Source organism: Plectrocnemia conspersa, unplaced genomic scaffold (assembly GCF_051122295.1).
Source record: "Plectrocnemia conspersa isolate PC_06_02 unplaced genomic scaffold, ASM5112229v1 ptg000003l, whole genome shotgun sequence".
Classification (NCBI taxonomy): domain Eukaryota; kingdom Metazoa; phylum Arthropoda; class Insecta; order Trichoptera; family Polycentropodidae; genus Plectrocnemia; species Plectrocnemia conspersa.
This window is the reverse complement of record NW_028277167.1, coordinates 12,599,624-12,619,180: the sequence shown is the minus strand read 5'-3', so window position 1 is coordinate 12,619,180 and position 19,557 is coordinate 12,599,624. Positions and strand designations below refer to the sequence as shown.

Sequence of the window (19,557 nt, the reverse complement as noted above, 5' to 3'; positions counted from 1 at the left end):
ATTTGCGAAATCGAAAATGGGCATATTGTATAATCGGAAATTAATCGATCTACATATTTTAAAGGTACCTTCGGCATACTTCACGAGTGAGTCGACGCAGTGCAAGAGACGCCCGTCAAAGTTTATTAATTAGAGACATAAAACTAGAAAAACGTGTCGGAGCATAGAAGTAGAACTCACCCATAGCAACTGAACTCGTTTTGTAGTTAAGGTACCAATTAAACCTAATGTTCAATACTTGTATGTCATTATGTTACTTTCTTTATTATAAAAAAAAAGTTGAAAATTATGATTTTGAAATCAGAATTTAACAATCGTGTATTGTTTTGATGGCTTTTTAAATAGCCGATTATAAAACTATTCGTTGAATCAAAGTGCAGTATGTAAAAATAGTTTCATTTAATATAATTTATTCATAATACATAATTTTTTTTTAAATCATCACAAAGATTATGACGTATCAAAATAATATTGTTGTATTTTATAAAAAACGTGTTCAATTAAAATTATCTCAATCAAATAAATGAGAAAACCTGATGTAGTTAATGACAGTTAACTGGTTTCAGTTTGATGACAATTTTAAATACAAATTATAAATATTGTGCGATGAATGAAGGAAACATTGGACTATGTAATATTGAACAGACAATATTGGACACAGGAAATCGCGAATCGGATCCGTTAGCATTGCATACAAGCTAATGGATATTTTAATGTATAATTTCCGACAAAGATTATTATATTAGTGTTAAATACATAATCACAATCACTAAGTCAAATGTTTTCTATCAATGAACGAATTAAACAAACTTTTTCTCACAATGACACTAACCATTCTTCAAACATTATTTTTATAGATGTATGGAAAATAAATTACCGCCACACATTAAAACAAAACGTGATTTTGTGTACGTCAAAATATTTTTTCATTACTTATATGTGCCTTTGACCAAAAAAAAAACATTAAAAACAATACTATCTATTAATTGACAAAAAAACCACACTGTTATCAGTGCGTGTTCAAAGTAGTGACTCGCAGTGATAGCGAGCAACTAACGCTTTATCGAACTGCAACATCTACGTGTAAAAATCGCGAATCGTCCACGTGGCCGCTGCCAATAAAAATGCACGAAAACCGGTCACGTTCGGTTTCGTCAGCATGGCTGGCCTTTGTACGAAAGTACGTTATGAAAATAGCCGGACTCTAAAAGACACGCGCAGATTTGTTAAACTTGTGATGAGTGAATTAATTCACTCATTTAATTGCTCGTGTAAAACATGCATTTACAAATTCTATTTGAAGGGCAAAAACAGGTGTCGCAACATAAAGCATAGCGGTCCGTTCACGTGTTTTCGCGTGATAGCGAAACTTCACGGATCACGAGTTTTCTGGCGTTAAAGTTATCGTGTAAACGTAATAAAAATAACTATTATCCAAAGATGGCAATATATATAACGTGAAAAAAATGGCAAACATTTGAAATTTCGAGAAAATAACTGATTGTAATGTGTTAATTCAACAATGGAATTTGTATGAGGTCCACATATTCAAAAAAATACCTATTGATTTTTTAGCAAAACAATCAAAATAAGTCGTGAAATATTATTTTTACTGATTACTGAAGCGAAAGGCGTCAAACTCCGCGTATTGTTTTCAAGTTACGGTCTATGTATTTTCAATAGTCAATGGACAAAAACATTGCAGCGTAAAAATATATAATAATGTTGCGCCATCAATTCGAATGCTTTGCCTCATTATGGCAGAGTTAAGCAAAATGATGAATGTACGAAATATAAAATTATTAAGATTATTGTTAACATTAAGCTATAGTTTTTTGTGATACGATCATCATCGAGTAATTTTAAATGGTACCGGGTGAGCGAATTCTCTCACGAACGAATTAACTCGCATTTAGCGTGTCATCGGTTGCATGCGATGCTCCATTACGCTTTGATTGCATCTACACATACACACAGATAATTTCCATTCACTATTTGTCTATGTTTTCCATGCAGAAACTTTACTGTCACACTAGACGAATTTGGAGCACGGCTAGAGGCGAATTACTTTCGCAAATAATGGCGTAGCGATACAGATATTTGTGCGAGAAAAAACAAACGGGAGAAAGTCGCGCATGGACCGAAATAAGCGCAAAGAGCGCGGGGGACAGAACACGTGCGCAGCAAACTTTGAATTTTTCGATTATGCAACGAAAGGTTCGTAAGAATCGTCGACCTTGTCGCAGATGAACGTCGGATGACAAAAACGGATCGAGGATCGATTTTGACGACGGTTTTTACGGTTAAACGTCGGGAGAGGCGCGTGCCAAGCACCACCGCTGACTGAAATGCGTCAGTTACACTGAAGAATTTTAATGTATGCATTAATTTTGAAGAAAAGCATCGTTGATTTTGGATGCTAATGTTTTCTAAAAAAGCCAGCATGTAAATATGTTTGATTAGACCCACATATATAAATTAACCAATACACATAATTTGCAAACCAATAAAATATCATATATGTACATATATGTTTGCTCTACCTATAAATCTAATTTGCCATAGTTATTTTCTATAACCCTGCTCAAAACCACCTCCATCCCCTGATATAAATAAGCATTATATTAAATGCTATTCGTTTCAAATGTTGCTCAGTTACACTCGAGGACCTTGAGTAAAGTAGTCACCCCGCTCAAACCACCGTGTTTCGTATCATAATTATTTTTGGTTGACGTGAAGTTTTAATATGCACTATTTCTGAAGGACTGCCTTTCTATTCATGTATGTATGAGAATATTGCAATGTTTATTAAAACAACGCAACGTATGGATATACTTTTAACTGTAAATAATAAAAATAAATATGTATCTAGTATATCAATGCAAAATCACTTTACATTGTTCCCTTTACACACTACTCCCATAATTATTCAACAATGGATATCATTCAAATCTACTCGTTAGTACCGCGAACTAGAGCCACTTTTTGAGCGGCTGCGAACAAAGCCTAGTTACTGCTACTCGCGTATCGAAACATTCCACATAAAAATATAATAATAACATTTTCTCGATCGACGACAAACAGAAGAACCTCATTACCTGCAACGTGGACAGATTACTTTTCAATCAGTTTAGAAACTTCGAACGCCAGTGGACCGTGTAAAAAAACGCTTAAAAAACTGTTTCTATTTACCGAACCTGTCTTGTCTCTAGTCTGACGCTTTTACCATTGTGTCACACGGCACATAGTTACGCAAAAGCGCCATGTAAATTATCAACGTGCTAATGCCTTTTAACGCACCAGCCGGAATAAAAAATCAAGGACGCTACTGGGGCTCGGTATATTATGAATTAAACGCTTTTCTCGAGCATTGCCCAATGAGCTCGTTGCCTTCGAATTATTTTACGTGCATATTCCCCTTTCTTCGTAGCCAAAGCCGAAAAACAGGTATTCGAGAGAGCCGGTTCGGCGTGACTGACCGATAACCGCCGGCTCGTGCACCCGAAAATATTACCAATCACGGTATGCGGAGTTGCGGCGCGAAATGGTTGCGCTCCGCTTACTTATCTTATCAATCTTAATACACGCCCTAGCACATTCATCAAGACAAGGGTCAATAACTCAATTCAACGCATCTATGCGTGTGCGTATTTTCATCATAAGAACAGTATTTTGGGAGTCACGAGACTCGGGAGTCGCAAAACAAAGCCCGCCGTCTCTACTCTGTATTTAACGCAGATGGAAAGCGCGAAGACACAATATGGCCACCGGAGCTATTTCTGGTTGTTCAGAAATAAGCGGTCGCTACAGCCGCCGCGATCTTCATTCAAGTGTTATTTTGGCACCATCGGCTCAACGATTGTCGAAAACGACTTGAACCAAAACTGGCGACAAGTGAATATTATAATAATAAAAAAACGCGAACAACAACTTGTTGCATAAGATATTTTTTCAAGAACGGGTTTATATACGAATGCCAACTAATCTCTAAAACATTATCTTCGACTGTATCTAATAGTTGAGTAATATCTGACATGTGGAGATTGAAAACTTGAGATTAATTAACACGTTGTTCGTAGCTGAATGTACTAGTCAGTAAGATATGTACATCTGAAATAAGTATGTACATCACTACGCCCAACAAATATAATATTATCAGAGAAAAGCTAACAGGATAAATACAATCAACAACTACTAATTAAGTAGTGAGCCACCAGACTAAAATCAAAGTCTGTTAATTAGTGACATATATTTATTAATCATTAACTATTATTATGGCTTACAATCAATGAAAGTCACTATGCATACGACCCAGCTCCATTGTGAGATAAGAAAATTCTAGGAAAACCTATATGTGATAATCGATTGGAATTATAAATATTATAAATAATATATTAATCACCAATTCTGATCTCCTAGACACGATAGAAATTGAAAAAACTAAAGTTTAAATGGGAGCCAAACCCAGGTCTTTCAGGTATTATCTATCTAACCTGACTGAACATAAATTTGTAATTATTTGATATACACAGATGAATGCGCTTGCTTTGATGCAATATATGTATATGCTTGAATTTACGTGTACATAATAATTATACATATATACAAACATGTCTAGTCAAAATTAGATGGTTTATGTAACATTTATGTAGTATAGAAAAAAAATATGCACCTAAGCAAATAAAATAATCACATTTTTACACTGCGTACCATGATATAAAAAATATACTTATATAATAAAAGAATCAATCAATTTAGGTCAAATTATGAATAATGACTATTTCTAGTAAGATAATATTTTTTATATACATGATCTACAACACTGTTTTTCGCATTCAAAATATGATAAAAATAAAACAAACACAATTGTCTAAGCGTAGATAACGATATTTAAGCAGCTACTACATGCATTGTGGTTTTTTATCACCAAGAGACAAGAGATATACACTTCCTACTTTGTAAATAATTATATAACATAATAATCAATGCGAATATAATATATATTGTAATTACAATATACAACTGTATAGAAAAAAAACACAACATGCAACATTGTATTATATACATATGTTACAGGCAAAGTGAATTTCTAGTTAATGTATGCACTATCAAATCACTTCAGTTACAGTACACACAAAATAATTAGTTATTGCATGCTCTTATCCTAATTAAATAATTTATATATTAAATAGGTATTTTAAACAATTTATGTAAGGTAAATCTTGTTGAAAATATATAAATATAATCGCATCTAATCTGCGCAACGCTATTTTTTATTGGCTCTACAATTAGTATTGTTTATCAAATCTTGTTCCTTGAGGATGTAACTAGCTTACGTCGGAGAATTTACACTCACTGGGTAAAGCATACATTATCTAATAAAAGTATACACGAAATGTAGCATGGTTAACATTACCCAAAGCTCATAGTTAGTGCACATTTTGAATATTTTATCGAAATTTAACAGTTTAACTGCAACATACAAACAAAACAACCATAAATAAATATTATAACAGTACTAAATGCCTTGGATAAAATTGCATGATTTTTCTTTGTGAGGTTAATGCAATCTTACATAGAATTAATAATTAAACCAAAAGCCTCTTACTTTTGTCGTTACATTAAGATTACCTAAACATGTCCACTCTAGCAATAAAATAATAAACAAACTTGTTTTTTATTTAAAAATTAATCTTTTATAAACAATTTTAAAAACAGGTAGTGGTTTAAATCTGATAAATTTACAGCTGCAATCAGAGCAGGTAGTAAAAAAAGGAACACATAATTCCGAAAACATTGTTAAGCAATATAAGTTTTATGACCGACTCTAGGAAGTACGATTAGTTCAACGAAAGTCTTTGGCAAGGATTAAATTAAACGAGAGATGACGAAGAAAAAAACTGCGCGATCGAATTTGCTTAATTTTGTGTAGATTCAATTTGTATTTCGACTATAGAACGTTAGAAACCACTGTACTAGCGGTAGTTAGAGAAGGTTAGTGACATATCTTATGTGTATGTATTTATAGCTACAAACTATAGTGCCAGCTAATGATGAGCTACATTTTTTTACGCTTGTGAATTGCACTCGAATTGTATGTTTTTATTGACAACATCGCTTATATTACGTGTAGCTGAAAAGGCACTAAAATCAATTCCGTGTTTACGAATGAAATAAACATAAATTCATGGATATATACCATTGTCGATTGCATGATGTAATTTTCTTCAAAATGCCTCCGAAACGCACGCACGCACGTTTTAGTATAAACGTACAAATTACTGATTAAATATCGATCACAGCACCGATGTCTAGCGGTGGTAGCGACATTCAGCCTGCGCACAGATGATCTTGAAATTATTATATAAGCCTGTGTTTAGAAATACGCTGGCGATCTATGGGACGCGAACGTTAATTGGCAAGGCGAATGCGAACCGAAAAAACCACCATGAATCCAGACTCGATCGGTTATATACTACGACTGAACACACACCACAGTTAGCACACGCGAAACAAAACAACACTTGGACAAACAAGCACGTGAGGAGTGTATAAGTAGTACGTTATGTAAAAAACGGTCTAAATATATTTGAGGCGCACTCGCTCTTCGCCTGTACCTAGTTTCTTCGTTCGATCGAATCGTGCGAATCTATCTTATTGAGGTTCGGATGCTTCGTGGGTGCGGCGGGGGTGGGTTCGTTTTTCGCGTCGAGCGCGGTCAGCGGGTGACAAGCGACTAAACCCCGCGAAACGAGAGAAGCGCCGCGTCTTGTCCCTCTGCCAATATCTCTAAACTACCTATCTATCTCTGTGGCTGCCCACGTGCGCAAGTTAACGGACGAACGAATCGAAAGTACAATCCGAATGGTACGGTCGAACTTGCGGGTCAAGGTTTTTCCGCTAAACTTTCTTGAGAAAATATAAACAGCATATGCATAGGGATGTGCGTCTTGGATGTGAAAAGCGTTTTGGCACGGGTTCAATAGGATGATAATAAAAAGCGCGTGACACGATTTTTTCAAACGCGGACGATTATCGCGAGGATGCATACGCAAGATGTGATGTTATTGCGGTACTAACAGCATATATTGTCACTTTATGGGATGTGGGGTTTTAGAAGAAGGGTGACGATTAGTTGATGGTATTTTTTTAGAATTTTTTGACTCCATCAGTTGTAAGAAGTTTTTGTTTGACAAATTTGCACACGAGGGAGTGACAAAATGTCGCTGCCGTTAACCCCATAGCATCAATTTAATTCAAGCGTAAAATTAAAATCGTTAGTTTTCTTACTAATTGTTGGGTACGATTAGTTTTGAGCAGGGCTGTGTCGTTGGAATTTTTTCGCAAGGGACTCCGAATTTAAAAACTTCGATAAGATAATCTTGAAATATTAAATTTATTTTTAATTATTTAATTTATTTATTTTCACGTAAATAAAAAAGAATAATAATAATCTTTGGTATACAATTTACGTGATTTTTCTATACATATTGGAAATGTTGTCGAGTTCTGAATTTTTATGACAGGATGCGAGTCAGAAAATCTATGAAAGTAATTGGTAAATATATACTATTTCTAATATGTCATATGTAAATATGACCTTGGATGTCATTCGATTGGATTAGTGCCGCGCCATTATATGTGTTTACGTGTGACCATGCCGGCCGGTCGGCTGTTGTTGGGATTTGATTAAGTGCATAATAACTTTTGTTTACTTCATATTACTGATTTCAAACGCATGGCGCAAGACGAACAATTAAAAAAATATTGATCGGGGTAGAAAGGGTTAAAAAGGAGTCAGTCGATTTTTTACGACTTCAACTCGTCAGTCCTGGCTTTGAGCGAACCGGAAAAGCACGTGTGTTATCTATTGACAGTTATTAATCAAAAAACACATCAAATAAAAATAAACAGACTATTCGAAAGCATGATGAAAATCATATTGTTAAAATTGAAAAACATTCACACTTAAAATATCAGCGTATATATGTATGTACATGTATGTATTTCATGTACAACAAATATAACGGAAAAGATCATATCAATACAATATAAGCATAAAATTCATATGTAATTTACTGGCATTATAATAGCAACGGCTTCACAAACATGCCACTGCTATTCTAACGCGATTGAAAGCATAAACGATCAAAACGTAACACCAAAGCCCCATCCAGACAAAAATAAAAAGCAAGTGACACAAAATACCTACTTTCGTCTGCGAGCTTAAGAATCGATGATTGCCAAGTTTTTGTTTCATTATTTTCGACCATAATATAATAATTGTAAATAACGTCAATTTATTAACGCACTAGGTCAGTATTTAACAAAACGTGTATTGTCACAGCTGACTTTATAAAGCCAAATATGAATTGTATAATTGAAATATATCACTGTGTAAGTAGTCATTATTAAATGATTCGCAAATAGCGATTGCGCAGTTTAAGTGATGCGATAATGAGATTTTATCTAATCCAATACCGAAATGATTATGCTGTATATATATATATATATATTCTTTCATATTGGTATTAATTTGTCAGAATCAATTTTTTGAAGGAAAATACTAATACTCCCTTGTGTAGTAAAGTTTATAATACAATATATTTACAAGACAAGCACAGATTCTTAAGCCTTAAAATACAGAAACAAATACAAATCGAATGTTATTATATCTTACAAGTGCGTCGCTTTAGTCGCGTACATAAATTAGCGTCCAGATGCGAAAGCTTTCTATTGTGTTTTAAATAATCAAAGTTCATCGTTGGCGACGCTGCAAGCCGATCGAGCATCTCAGGAATCCGTCACTAAAAGAGACGACAGAGATGGTCGCTCGTCAACAAATTAATCTTGCACAACGACGATGACGACAAGCTGCAGGATGCTGCGAAACTAATAATATTTGCGAAACGGCTTTGAAATAAATAAAAAATGTTATTATTAGATACTTTGAACCGCGCGTAAGCCCGATAAAATGCTTGGAAATAATACAAAAATTATATAAACAGAAATTGGCAATAATTTTCAGATAACTCTTAGGTCAAGTCACAATTTAATAAAACGTTATCGACACAAGTCGGGAGCTAACCTATTTATTTTTTATATAGAAAAAAATCAAGGTAAATCTATCTACGTTATCTGTTGGAATTCGACCGTTTTTCGGCACAGGAGATAAGATACTATTATTTTTTGTTAGAGATTGAAAGCGTTTAAAATTATCTAAATAAAATACAAGTAGAACGACACAGTCAATCGAGCTAACAAATCAAAGCGATTATCTAAAAGTTGTGTGAGTGAAAACCGTATTTTGATAATTATCGACACTAGCTGGATCATTAAAATTTATTTTGGCGCTTTATTAAGATTAATTTGCAAGAATGACAAACATACAATTGGTGACCTTCTTCTGAGATGATTTCAATTCAGTTGTAAGAACTTCATTTTTTGTACTTGAACGAGTGCAAAAAATAAAGAGCGCCGTTCTGTCTGAGTAGTGTAACGGAAAATTTGCGATTATCTATCGCACTACATAAAGTGTTCAAAATACATGTATCCAGTGAAGGAGAACACAAGTAACAAAAAGCAACAGTGCTGATAAATGTCGGAACATTATATTGTTACTTGATATTTAGGGAAAGTACTATCTGTTAAACTTGGTTAATTTGTATACCTGTTAAAATTTAATTTCTGCAGTTTAACAAAAATAGTGTTGCACATACAACATGAACACGAGTTTCATCCTTTGACTGCTGTTTTTCAAAACCCTACCTGATATTAATAGGTTCAGTTTACACGACAATAAAATTAAAAAAACATACTGTTTCATACCCTGACACATTAACACAGAAGCAAATTCCCAAATTCATTTACCCTTTCGAGCATTATGAATCCAAACAACGATTGTCGTTAGCATTTATTTACTGCTATTAATATATCATTTAGATTATATTCAGTCTTGTGTTCTTTCCAATGAACACCCGCATTGTAATAAGAGGGATTGAATATGTTACCAGCTAACAAATAACTTGTTAACTAATGTGTTCAACATTGTTAACAGTTGTAGTTTAAGACGAATTAACTAGCAAAAAAACAGGTATATTTAAGAGGAAAATACATCGGCATAATTAATATTTCGACGTTAATCACTACAATAAAACTTTGTATATTTGTTATAAATTATAGAAATCTGTCAATATTTGTTATCAAACTTCCATATAAGGTGATATATAGTTTATTAATACATATATCAGACTATTTAGTTTATTATTAATTAAAGACAAGCTTTCAATTGTCATTTTAGTTTATGTACATAGTTTCAACACGAGAGATTATTGAATGTGTTTTCAAACGTTAAAGACGTCTCTTTAATAATATATTTTGTATTTGATTCTTTGCATCTTTATGATGATATATTGTTAAAACCACTAATTAGCACGTTTATTTTTATTTATAAATTTCAATTTTCAAATCAAAATCTAGGCATGCCGGTTACTGTTTTTCGCTACCCGTTTATAATCAATCTCGCGCTTGTGGAGTTTTATATATTTTCAATATATTTATATATTATTATTTTCATATGCATAAATCACTTGCTGGTTAGAAAATACATTATTTATAATATTTTGCGGTTATGCATCAATTAGAACTTGTATTTTATTTAACAACAATTTTAAATTCGACTTAAATGCCCATTCTATTGAAGTATATTTATCCAACATCAATCACATTGAGATATATGAAAATGGCTTTATTTCATCGTTTTCTTGAAATACCCACTTAATGAACAATTTTTATTCAGAATATGGTAACATAACTTGTTCCATTATATCCATAAACGAATGCTGATCTATTATTACTTTAATTTAATAGAAAGGACTTACATTATTAACAACGGAAATACCAATTTCTCACGTACACCTTTCATCGAAGCCAATTTTAATGACTCTTTGATTTATTACTAAACAATACACGTTTCAAATTAGATATCATCAATTTGCTTATACTTCTGAGCAATGTGCATTCGTTTTATTATAAATGGTTTACGACACCAAGCGTTCCCGACACGATTTTATTGCCTTTAACGTAAATTTTTTGCTTCCGAGAAGTGATACATCGTTTTTTACGCTCTCATATTCGGCAAAACTCAGTTTAAAAGCTTCTTACAGTAATTACACAAAACTCAAAACTTTAATCGCGTAATTAATTTTCGAATATTTTTTAAAGTTATTTTATACTTTTTTGTTACATGGAGTCATTTTGTAACTGCCTTGACCAACGTGCTCATTCGCATATTTAATCTGTTAAAATTTTAAAACGTATTTATGTAGCAAAACGTTTAAAAATTAAACAAGTTAGGTGTGCGACGAGCGGCAGCGAGTGAGCGTTAGTCAAAACATAAATGACTCCGGATAACAAGTACTAATTATTTACGTAAATTAATTAAATGTTGGCTTTACCATTAATTATGACAATGGTTTGAAAAAATACTAAGTCTAGAACGAAAACTACGTATTTTAGAAAAAAACAGTGAGTCCATACCACACAAACATCAATATTAAATTCCATTTAATCTCTTTTGGAGTTGAGTGCGTTTTTCACTGCATTTGTTAGTAGTTGAAAGAAATCTGTTTGTTTGTTACATTGTGCAAATATCAAACAAAATGTCAAAGTTGCAAGGTTGAGAGCCGTGCGACTATCACCGCGTATATTGACCGTAAAGTGTTACATATTAATAAAATAATTAATAATTTTTTTAATACACCTTTTTTTTATTGGTAAGCGATTCAGTTTTATTAGAACTGATTTAATTATTACGAATATATGATATGCGGGATATATTTATAGAAAAAAACTAAACATTGCATTAAAACGAAAATATTTTTTACCCGAATTTTTGGGTATCGATTTTTTTCAATTATTTTAGTTAATATAATATTAGTAACATCTTTGGCTAGAGCACTAAATGAATACGTTACGGTAAATACGCAGTTTAACGTGTGATTTTGTTATATGAAATTGAAATGACGAAAAGCACAAAGGTTTCTGAAACGCACAAAATTGTGTACACGTTTTTTCAATGTGTTTAAATGATTTTTTTATAAAATATTGATATTATCCCCTTTTATTATTGTACACATCAAAGAGAGAAAACGGATCTTTTAAAAAAAATCGGTGTGTACTCAAACTAAGTTTCATATATTGTAGCCGTAAAAATATTTTTAGAGAAATAGTCGAACTAACTTTATTGGAAATTTTGATCTTCGTAATTTAATTTATTGAAATATTGTTTTTCAATGATTGTTATTGTCAAGAGGTTTTCTAAGAACCTGTTATTATTCCCTACACACGACAGTATTTTTTATAATCAAAAATCTGGGTTCATTGATGAATGTTGCTAGTAAGTGGTCGCTGGAACCATCGACAAAATAATCTATCATTAATAAATATTATAAATAACCAATTAATTTAGTATGTCATATTTTTAACGCATTTAGACATTCCCCGCGTTAAATAGTTTATAAACATATTAAACAACAATTAATAATAATTGAACAATTATATATAAGATACTGCGTCGATAATTCTTGCATATGAATTATAAGTTTTTCTACAAAATACTTGTATTCGCTAATAAAAAAACTTGAAAATTGATAATTTAAGTTTTCATTATATTATATATTTGTAGTAGAATGACTCGGAGTGCTCGAAGTCAGAGAAAGGCGACGCGTCTTGAAACATCACGTTCAATTTACACATCGTGAATGTTAAACATCTCGTATCGTGTGAATAAGCCAAATCGAAGTAAATAGGAAGTTGAGAAGCAAAATGCTTAAATGATCCGATTCATGCAAGCGTTCAAAGTAAACTATACCACGGGCATTGCGTGCATTTTCAGGTAAAATCGAAAGATGTGCGCCTTAACTTTACAAATTGTAGTCTAAATTTGGTCTACGTGCGTTTTACGTATCCGGGTAAAAAAATCGATTATTTCAGCGTGTTCGTCGTAGTTTCGGTTTGATGCAAATTTAAACGAGAAATCGATCTTGACGATTATTAAGAAGTCACAGTTCGGTAATAAAGAAAACAAATAAGTGTAAATAAACGTCAAAAATAAAAATTCAAGGGTTAGTCAAGTGCGTAGTGCGTAGCTTAGTGAGAAAGGTCACTACGACTATACCGTCAATGGAGGAAACATCGGGAAGCTTTCGGTGGATCTCGGAGTCTTTTGAGTTGAAGGATAGATTCGGTCGAAATACAATACGTCTTTTTTGTTTACACTCGAAACGCACTTGGCCAAGGTCGTCGTCCATAGACAAGCTGCTCGCACACCATAGACCAGCTGACGAGGAAAACAAATCGAAACGGCTGACGCTCGTTACATCGAGTCGCACGAGTGAAAATGTTCGCTACAAAGAATCGCGCCCCGTTACAGATTATGACCAAATATTCAAAATACAAAAAACAAAATGGCCAATTTTTTTTTATAGATATGCGAACGTACGTACATACGCATACGGGAAGCCGACGGGTCGATGGTTTCACGTTACGGCGTGGCTATGGCGCAATAACAACAATACCTCGTGGAGTCGGGCGACACGAGGGATGCACACGAATACAAAACGACGACAGCCGTAATGGCGGATAACCTCAATTTCGAGCCATGTGATCGCCGCGCAGCGATACGCCTACGACCGCGTGGAAGCTTCCTTTTCGTCTTTGGACGCGATACGTCGATCCGTCGCGTGCAAAACCTCACCTGCTTCGGGACTCCTGTCGGGGCCGAGAGCTTCGTTACGCAACGGGCTCCTCCGAGTCTTCGAATTCTCGACGACGAACACTCGGAATGTCGCTCTAGGGTCGCACACTGGACGTTTCCTTTCAGAAGATGCTCCCTGCGCGTATAGTACCGGCGTCGACGGAGAGACCGGCTAATCGCACACGAGGGGAGGAGCGCAACGATCGCCAGGACCTCTTGCGGCACAAATGCTCAATGATATCCAAACAGGGCACTGCTTTACCGGCGAGTTGTTATGGTAGGCCGTAACGCGATCGTTCGCGACCATGTTTACAGCGCTTACGGAATAATTACAAATTGATTGACTGCCGAGAATTTTATTTTAAATTCGTTGTTACATTATTCCAAATTACATTTATATAAAAATTATTATTAAATCAAAACTATTTTCCCCCTACTAGTTATAGTATACATTCCGAAAAATCCCATTTCGGGCACATTTCATGTTAAAATATACCACGAAAGTAACCGATGACAAATTTTGAAAATATCAATCCAGGACACTAAAAAAGGTCATTTCTGGAAAGAATCGGTATGAACATAAAGTGCTCAATCCTCGATTGCTTGAGATTATTTGTGAAGAAAAGAGATACAAATATACTCACCTTCTTCTTTACGCTGAAGTGAGGTGGTTGTCGAGAGACAAAATACTAACCTGACTGTTCGCCTTACGCGAAGAAGGCAAATTATTTTTTCCACAAAAAAATAATCAGAAATTTCAGGAACTTTTACCTGACGATTAATGGATAGCCATGCTTGTATACTTGGCAAATATTTTTTCGCTGTTAAATGAACTAAGTATATATTTTCAATGACAATTTAAGAACTTGTTCACACTACGAGGTAAAATGGGTGCTTTTCAAAAGAAAATATTATTCTAGCAAACGCGATTGGCTGAAGAAGATTTTAAAATGTTCAAATTTTGATAACTCTTTGAAAGAAAAATATGTCAACCGTTGTGTGAAAACCATTACTTAACAGCACTTATAATCACTTACAGAATCTTTCGGTCGTTATTACCCAAAGAAAGAAGATCACATGCGTGATAATATTTGGATAATAGATTCATTTGCAGCAAACTTAAAAGTTAACAATTTATTTTGGATGGATGGATATATGGATGATTTTGACAATAGCTATGAGGAACTGAAAAAATATTTGGTATGATACTAAGCTTTTTTAAATATGGATTTGTTTTTGTAATGATATATTGCACCATTTCGAGTGAATATATAATAATAATATTTGCTAAAGAGTGTGTGTTTATATACATATGTATATGAGATGTATATTGTTGTATAATGGCAAACATGATGTATTAGAGAAACCTGTCAATTGACGCTGCGTCAATCGCTATGACTTATTTAGTTTGTTGCACCGTCGAAAGAAGTCGTATCGAATCTGTTAAATTTTTCTGATATAATCCCGGGAAATCCGGGACGGTTGATAACCCTGTTTTTAGTACCTATCGATCTGTCAAGATGAATTTCTTGTTTAGAATCATGGACGTTATTTCAGAGTTTTTCAGGAAGGGTGGGGAGAAGGGAGGCAGATGTTAGCCAGTCAGTGGTCGTCTTCTTTTAATATTTCGATTTCATTAAAATTCCTAGTATTTCATTAAATGACGCATTTTTCTTACGAAATTCAAGAGGAGGGTGTCCAAATGCCCACACCTGCTCCCCCAAATGACGTCCCTGTAAGAAAAGCGCAAAATTAGGGGCAGGTAGCTTGAACAAAGTAGTAAAATAAAAATAACACAATGGACACCTACTGGAAATCCTTTATAATATATTTTTGTTACCTAATTGTGAGAATAGTTATAACAAAATTGTTTTAGTTTTGTACCACAAAATATGTTTGCTATACTTATTTTAATGCTTTGGTAGGCAGAAATAGAAAAAAAATGTTTTTTTGTATATAGTAGTAGAAAAATGTATTTTATAAATTATTTTTAATAAAAGTTAAAAAACTTGAATATTAAATTAAATTCAATTTAAATATGTACGTTTATTATTTGTTTGTTCCTTTTTTATAATGAAAATTTTATCGTTTGTAGAAAAATATTTAAAACGGCTCTGGTCGCAAATAGCATCGCTAGGGCCTTGGTGCGGTGGCGAAGAGGCGCTCTCTACGGTCGCGTCTGCGAATCTGACAGCCGCGGTGCCCCATGCTCCATCCTCGAGGCTAAAACGAGATGCCCAAGAATAAGGGAAAGGGAGGTAAAAACCGTCGGCGAGGAAAGAACGAGAATGAGACCGAAAAACGTGAGCTGGTCTTCAAGGAGGACGGTCAGGAGTATGCGCAGGTGACCAAGATGCTGGGCAACGGCCGCCTCGAAGCCATGTGCTTCGACGGAGTGAAGCGACTGTGCCACATTCGAGGCAAGCTTCGGAAAAAAGTGTGGATAAACCAGGGCGATATCATACTGATAGGCCTTCGCGACTATCAGGACGCGAAGGCCGACGTCATTTTGCGCTACACGCCCGACGAAGCTAGAAATCTCAAGACCTACGGCGAGTTCCCGGAGACCGTGCGCATCAACGAGACGGTCACGTTCGTCGACGACGGCTACGACGAGGACATCGAGTTCGGCGACGAGATCAGCTCGGACGAGGAGGTCGACCCCGTCGACGCCATCTAAGTCTCTGTGATTGGCGATTTGCAATGCTTCATCGACGTTTACTTATAGTCATCGTATTCCGTTCAATCGAGAGATCAAATATGTGTATTCTCATTTTATTTAACAATATATACATACTTTAGCGAACATTGCAACTTCGCACCTTCGTAGACGTAACGTATTAAAAACCATATAAAACAAATTTTTTTCTACAATATCTATTGTGTAATTGTGATTTTTGTCAAAAATAAAAAAAAATGTATATAAGACAACGCCTTGTTTTTAATTTCATGCACCAGATATTGTAACTCGTTTTATACATTGAATAAATGCGACGTTCTCGAATGTACCTTGTTCTATTTGATTCCGATTACTGTTTAGTAATGACCTTATTTACGAATGATGAAATTCAACTGTGCTGCCAATTAGGTGTTTAAATATAGACATATAGTGCACAAATCATTAATACGAATTTTAGCATGATTATTTGCTATGCTTATAAAATTTATAGTACACGTTTTCGTATCAATTTTACATATGTCTAATTATTAATAATAGTAGCTGAATGATGTTTAAAAAACGACGATTCATTTATAAGAATAAACGAAATCGTGACGAGCATTATTACATTACATTTGGAGGTTATAAGAGATGCATCTATATTCAGAAATGTAAGAAAAGGTTTGATAATTGAATATAAAATAATAGGGTTTTATATTCTAAAAAAATCTTTTAAATATCAATAGATGTCACTATATATTTTTAAAAATAATTATTTTATGTCTCAAAAATCGTTCTTGATGGAAATTTTCTTAATATTTAGTGACACATATGAAACTAAGAAAAATAAAAAAACAACAAAATTATGAGAGGAGGAAGAAGTTCAAAATATTGTTTGATTACTATTTCGCTAGGACTACATCCTGCTCAATAATATATTAAAAAATCACTTTAACTCATTTAATACCAGGTATTTCCTAAAAATTGTATAAAAACATTTTTATTAAAATTATATATATTAAAATTATACTTATAGCTTTTATTTTGATACATCTACACTTCCTAATACTTTTTATTGAAATAGTGATAAATAGTGAAGGTAGCCACAAACATAAAATATGAAAGTATTTTATGTATTAAACGTTTTTTATTCACTACTATAAATATTTTCGCATTGTATGATATTTTTTTAATAACATGGTTTTGAAAATAGTTGCGTAAAACACTCAAGATATGTTGTTAATTTAGTTTAGTATATAAAACTTTAGAAATACCCTTTTGTGCGTTCGGTTTTATGTAGGTTGTATCAATATTATAAATTATTACCCTTGTAGTTTAATATATTTTCTATATGCATTGCCATTAAACAAAATCAAATCGGAAAAATGAATTGCAGGGTGTACTACGCGATTTTTCGAAGCGAAATCGAGAGACAAATAGAAGTGCTAGATATAAAGCAAATTCTTAGAGAAATCATTAGAAATAAAACCACGGGCTTTTAAAACAGTTCGCAGCCTGGACATGTGTTTGAGTCACTTACATAATACATGTCCTCTTGCGCGGGAAGATAGAACATATACTACGATTATATATGGCTACTAAGTCATTATGGCTGACCACCCTCAAGGATTCCGTCGCATTAAGTCAAATAATAGAGAATACAGCACACAGCACAAAAAACAATAGCTTGTGGAATATTCAAATACAGTTTTAATATCTATAAACACTTGCTACACAACGAAATTCAAAAGAAATGTGCATATGCTCATATAATAAAAGCTATAATATAAAAGTAAAAATGGCAGAATTGAACATAAATTATATCTATATATTATTGAAACTATTTGAAAACAGATAACTTAACTTTAATTTTCTAACCTATTCATGACCTATTGCAAATCTTGTTATCCATCATTTATAAAGAGTATAATATATTTTATATAAATTGAACAAGGGTATAAAGCAGGGCTGTGGAGTCGTTAAAAAAAAACACGACTCCGACTCCGATTCCGATATTTACCAACAACACGACTCCACTCCGACTCCGACTTCGACTCCGACTCAAAAAAGTTTAATTTTATCAGGTATTTTTGGTGTTCTTCTACACGTTTAATATTTATACGCTATACACATTCATTATTACGCAATTAAAATTGCATAATTTAAAAAAATGCATTTTATAAAAAAAATGGTCGGAGTCGCTCATTTTTCACGACTCCGACTCCGACTCCAGCTCCGGCCAAAACACCACGACTCCAACTCCGACTCCGACTTTGACTCCACAGCCCTGGTATAAAGTAAATAATGTTCCCGAGTAGTTTACTTATTTTTATCACTGCAATAATCAACAAAATACAGATCATTCAACTCTTTCAATAGTTTGGTAACCTATATTGGTATTCAAACACTAAGTTTTACAGATTGTATTTATCAAGGTGTAAGTTTTATTTATGTTATAATAATCTACCTGTTGCCGCTTTTTCGACTATAAACAGGATACATCTTAATCCTAATGTTTATGTATATATATGAGAAAAACGGGTTTTGCCGTAGTTTTAATTAGATTTTTATTTAACTTTTCTTTAAAACTAGCCTTGTAAATATCTCGAATAAATTTGTTATCCAACAGACAATTCTCACATAGAAATTTATCTGATTCTACGGCTAGTTCCAGTTTGATTTTTTAAATTAATTTTATTTATTATTGTCAAACTATGTTTGAATATTTTAATTTATACCTTTATATAAAAAAAATAGCTCAATTTGATTTTAGTCCAAAAATATTTTTTTAAAAGTGTTTAAAATGGTCGCTAGATGTCTATAGATATTATTTACAATATTTTCGCTTTAAATGCAATTTCGTGTGTTAAATATGAATTTAAATACATAATTTATATTTTTTAAATAATAACTTATAATAGCTCAAAATTGCGATAATGCTCCATATTTTTATTCGTATATATTATATACTTTTCATCAAAATTATTATATATAATATGTTGTATGAACATGTATGTTTTATCAAAGTAATAAATAATGGTTTTTCCTCTGAACTACTTGAACGACATGGGGGAAACGCCGCCAGGTTGTCTGGCAAGGGGATGGAAGGGCATTAGTACGACCAAGGGCAACGTATCCTGAA

The 19,557-nt window shown here is 33.4% G+C and overlaps 2 protein-coding genes across 5 annotated transcripts in view; one reads left to right on the top strand and one right to left on the bottom strand.

Moving 5' to 3' along the window:
• The window catches only part of spoon (A-kinase anchor protein spoonbill), a 32,034-nt gene extending 18,098 nt beyond the window's left edge, over positions 1-13,936 (bottom strand). The window contains exon 1 of one of the 4 annotated variants that reach the window (XM_088183679.1): positions 13,757-13,936. The gene's annotated coding sequence lies outside the window, so the exon portion shown is untranslated. Of the gene's footprint in view, positions 1-6,199; positions 6,446-6,617; positions 6,733-13,177; positions 13,300-13,756 lie in introns of those variants that run through there. The other 3 variants (XM_088183684.1, XM_088183682.1, XM_088183681.1) reach the window with 3 other exon arrangements.
• A 1,913-nt stretch (positions 13,937-15,849) lies between these two features.
• eIF1A (eukaryotic translation initiation factor 1A) lies at positions 15,850-16,764 on the top strand. Its single transcript, XM_088181982.1, has one exon. It carries the CDS (start codon positions 15,990-15,992, stop codon positions 16,434-16,436), a length of 447 nt encoding a protein of 148 aa, XP_088038108.1. The 5' UTR covers positions 15,850-15,989; the 3' UTR covers positions 16,437-16,764.
• The last annotated feature ends 2,793 nt before the right edge of the window (positions 16,765-19,557 follow it).